Source organism: Nicotiana tabacum, chromosome 21, assembly GCF_000715075.1.
Source record: "Nicotiana tabacum cultivar K326 chromosome 21, ASM71507v2, whole genome shotgun sequence".
NCBI lineage: Eukaryota > Viridiplantae > Streptophyta > Magnoliopsida > Solanales > Solanaceae > Nicotiana > Nicotiana tabacum.
The window spans coordinates 7,125,718-7,129,213 of record NC_134100.1 but is presented as its reverse complement, the minus strand read 5'-3'; the positions used below and the strand labels follow the sequence as shown (position 1 = coordinate 7,129,213).

General features: G+C 41.4%; 1 protein-coding gene across 1 annotated transcript; it reads left to right on the top strand.

Annotated features, from left to right (window-relative positions):
- The first annotated feature begins 1,837 nt into the window (after positions 1-1,837).
- Positions 1,838-3,189, top strand: LOC142175120 (uncharacterized). The gene is made up of 2 exons (XM_075241693.1): positions 1,838-2,349; positions 3,057-3,189. Exons 1-2 carry the CDS (start codon positions 1,838-1,840, stop codon positions 3,187-3,189), a joined length of 645 nt encoding a protein of 214 aa, XP_075097794.1.
- Positions 3,190-3,496: the final 307 nt, after the last annotated feature.

Below are 3,496 nucleotides of genomic sequence, written 5' to 3'. Positions count from 1 at the left end.
TTGAAAGGCTACTTTGTTTCCACTCAGGCGGCAATCCCGATAATCCAGTCTTGCCATCTTTTCTACATCACCAGCTATTTCAGGGTGTAACTAGGATGTTTCTTTTAGTTTACTGTCTTTAAATTCCAATTTAAACCATGTTATCTTCAAAATTCAATGAAATGAAATCAATATGTCATCGTTCATCTCTCTTTATTCTTTCTAATTTTGTTACTTTTTTCTTATTTCTTCTTTCAGTTCTAATAATGCGGCTTTAAATATTATGACATGCTTGCGGACTTCAAGCCTAGATCCAAACACGCTGTCTAATTGTGAAATAATGAACCAAGAACCGAAATATAATGAAGAAGAGGCTTTTAGGGAAATAAACTTAGAATTGGAACAATTCGAGAATAAACCTATGCCAAACTTAAATGAAACCGAGCCGATTAATTTGGGTAGTTCTGTAGAAGTCCAAGAAACTATGATAAGCATTCACATGAATGAAAGAACTAGGGATGCATTGATCCAACTTTTGTTCGAATTCAAATATGTGTTTACTTGGTCCTACGATGGCATGCCAGGATTAAGTGTCAATTTGGTGGTCCATAAGTTGCCAACTTACCCCGATTATCTCCCTATCCGGCAAAAGCAGAGGAAGTTTATAACTGATATCAGTGACAAGATCAAAGAAGAGGTCACAAAACAGTTGAAGGCAGGGGTAATCTGAGTGGTCCGATACACCACATGACTGGCTAATGTAGTTCCCGTGCCAAAGTAAGACGGAAAAACTTGAGTGTGTGTTGACTATCGAGATCTGAACAAATCAAGTCCAAAGGACAACTTCCCTTTGCCAAACATACACATCATTATCGATAAATGTGCCAAATATGAGATACAATCTTTCATGGATTGTTATGCATGATATCATCCGGTGTTGATCGATGAAGAGGATGCCGAAAAGACGGCCTTCACTACGCCCTGGGGCACCTATTGCTATAGAGTCATGCCTTTTGGTTTGAAGAACGCAGGGGCAAGTTATATGAGGGCCATGACTGCTATCTTTCATGACATTATGCACCAAGAAATCGAGGTTTATGTGGATAACGTGATTATCAAATCCAGAACACAGGACGACCATGTTTGGGACCTGATAAAGTTCTTTGAGCGGCTATGTAAATATGATTTGAAGCAAAATCTGGCTAAAGTGCATTTGGGGTTCCGTCTGGCAAACTTTTGGGATTTATAGATAGTCGAAGGGGCATCGAGATAGACCCATCAAAGATAAAGTCTATCCGAGATTTTCCTCCTCCAAGAACTAAGAAAGATGTTATGAGCTTGCTGGGAAGGTTAAACTACATTAGCCGAGTCACTGCTCAATTAACATCCACATGAGAGCCCATATTCAAGCTATTGAAGAAAGATACGACAATTAAGTGGACAAATGAATGTTAGGAAGCCTTCGATAAAATCAAAGAATTTCTGTCAAATTCGACGGTCTTGGCCCTACCTGAACCGGGGAAGCCATTGTTTTGTACTTGACAGTCTTGGAGAATTCCTTCGGTCGTGTCCTCGGGCAACATGATGTGACTGGAAGGAGAGAGCAAGCAATCTATTATTTGAGCAAAACGTTCACAAGTTATGAAGCGAAATACACTTTTTTGGAAAGGACTTGCTGCACTCTAACTTGGATCGCTCAGAAGCTTAGGCATTACTTGTTGGCCTACACCACTTATCTCATCACCAGGCTGGACCCTCTAAAGTACATATTCCAGAAGCCGATGCCCACAGGGAGGTTATCAAAATGGCAGATCCTGCTCACTGAATTTGACATAGTCTATATGTCACCCGCACGACAATGAAAGCCCAGGCTCTAGTGGATCAACTAGCTAAAAACCCTGTTGATGATGAATATCAGCCTTTGAGTACTTACTTCCTAGACGAGGAGGTGAATTCAGTCAAGGTAACATCGGAGGACACGAATACTTGGAAAATGTTCTTCAATGGAGCTGTGAACGTAAAAGATGTCGGGATTGGGGCGATTTTGATCTCACCCACTGGTCAGCACTATCCATCCATAGCCCGACTTCAATTTTTTTGCACAACCAACACCATCGAGTATGAAGCCTGCATTATGGGTATGAATATGGCAATCGACCAAGTTGTTGAAGAACTATTGATCATGGGGGATTCAGATTTGATTATCCGACAAGCTCATGGTGAATGGGAAACTCAAGATGTCAAGCTTATCCTATATAGGAAACATGTGGAGGATCTTAGTAAACGGTTTAAGTCATTCGAGTTCAGGTACATTCCTCATTTTCACAATGAGTTAGCCGATGCACTCGCTACTTTGGCTTTGATGTTTCCGTATGTAGGCAATCTCTATATTGACCCATTGGAAATCCAAATCCGAGAAAGGCATGGTTACTGTAATGCTTTTGAGGTAGAACCAAATGTTCATCCATGGTATCATGATATCAAGAGGTTTCTGATAACGAAAGAATATCACGAGCAAGCTAATGGAGATCAAAAGAGAACCATTAGAAGGCTTGCCGACGGTTTCTCTTGAGCGGCGAGGTCTTATATAAAAGGACTCCAGATCTTAACTTACAAAGATGCGTGGATGCTGAAGAGGCAAGAAGAATCATGCATGAAGTGCATGCAGGGGTGTATGGACCCCACATGAATGGATACGTCCCGGCAAAGAAGATCCTTCGAGCAGGCTATTTTTGGATGATTACGGAAAAGGATTGCTTCAGTTTTGTCCGGAAATGTCACCAGTGTCAGATACATGGTGACCTGATTCATGAGCCACCTAAATAACTACATCCTATGTCAGCACCGTGGTCATTCGTTGCTTGGGGTATGGACGTCATTGGACCGATCGAGCCAAAAGCTTCAAATGGGCATAGATTCATATTGGTCGCCATCGACTACTTCACAAAGTGGGTTGAAGTAATTACTCTCAAAGCCGTCACTAACAAAGCCATGGTAGACTTCGTACACTCCAATATCATCTGCAGTTTCGGTATTCCTGCAACTATCATTATTTATAATGCTGCAAACTTGAATAGTCACGTGATGAGGGAGATATATGAGCAGTTTAAGATCACACATCGAAATTCTACCCCTTATCGGACCAAAACCAATGGTGCTATCGATGCAACAAATAAGAACAACAAGAAGATTCTGAGAATGATGATCTAAAGTTACCGGCAATGGCATGAAAAGTTGTTGTTTGCATTGTTGGGATATCGCACAACTGTGCACACATTAGTCGAAGCAACCCCATATCATTTGGTTTATGGCACTGAAGTTGTGATACCTGCAGAAGTTGAAATCTCTTCTCTTCAGATCACTGTTGCAGATGAAATTGAAGATAGTGAGTGCGTCAAAACCTGTCTGGAACAGTTAACCCTGATCGATGAAAAGTGAATGGTCGCAGTCTGCCACGGGCAGTTGTATCAACAAAGAATGGCCCGTGCCTACAACAAGAAAGTGTGGCCTAGGAACT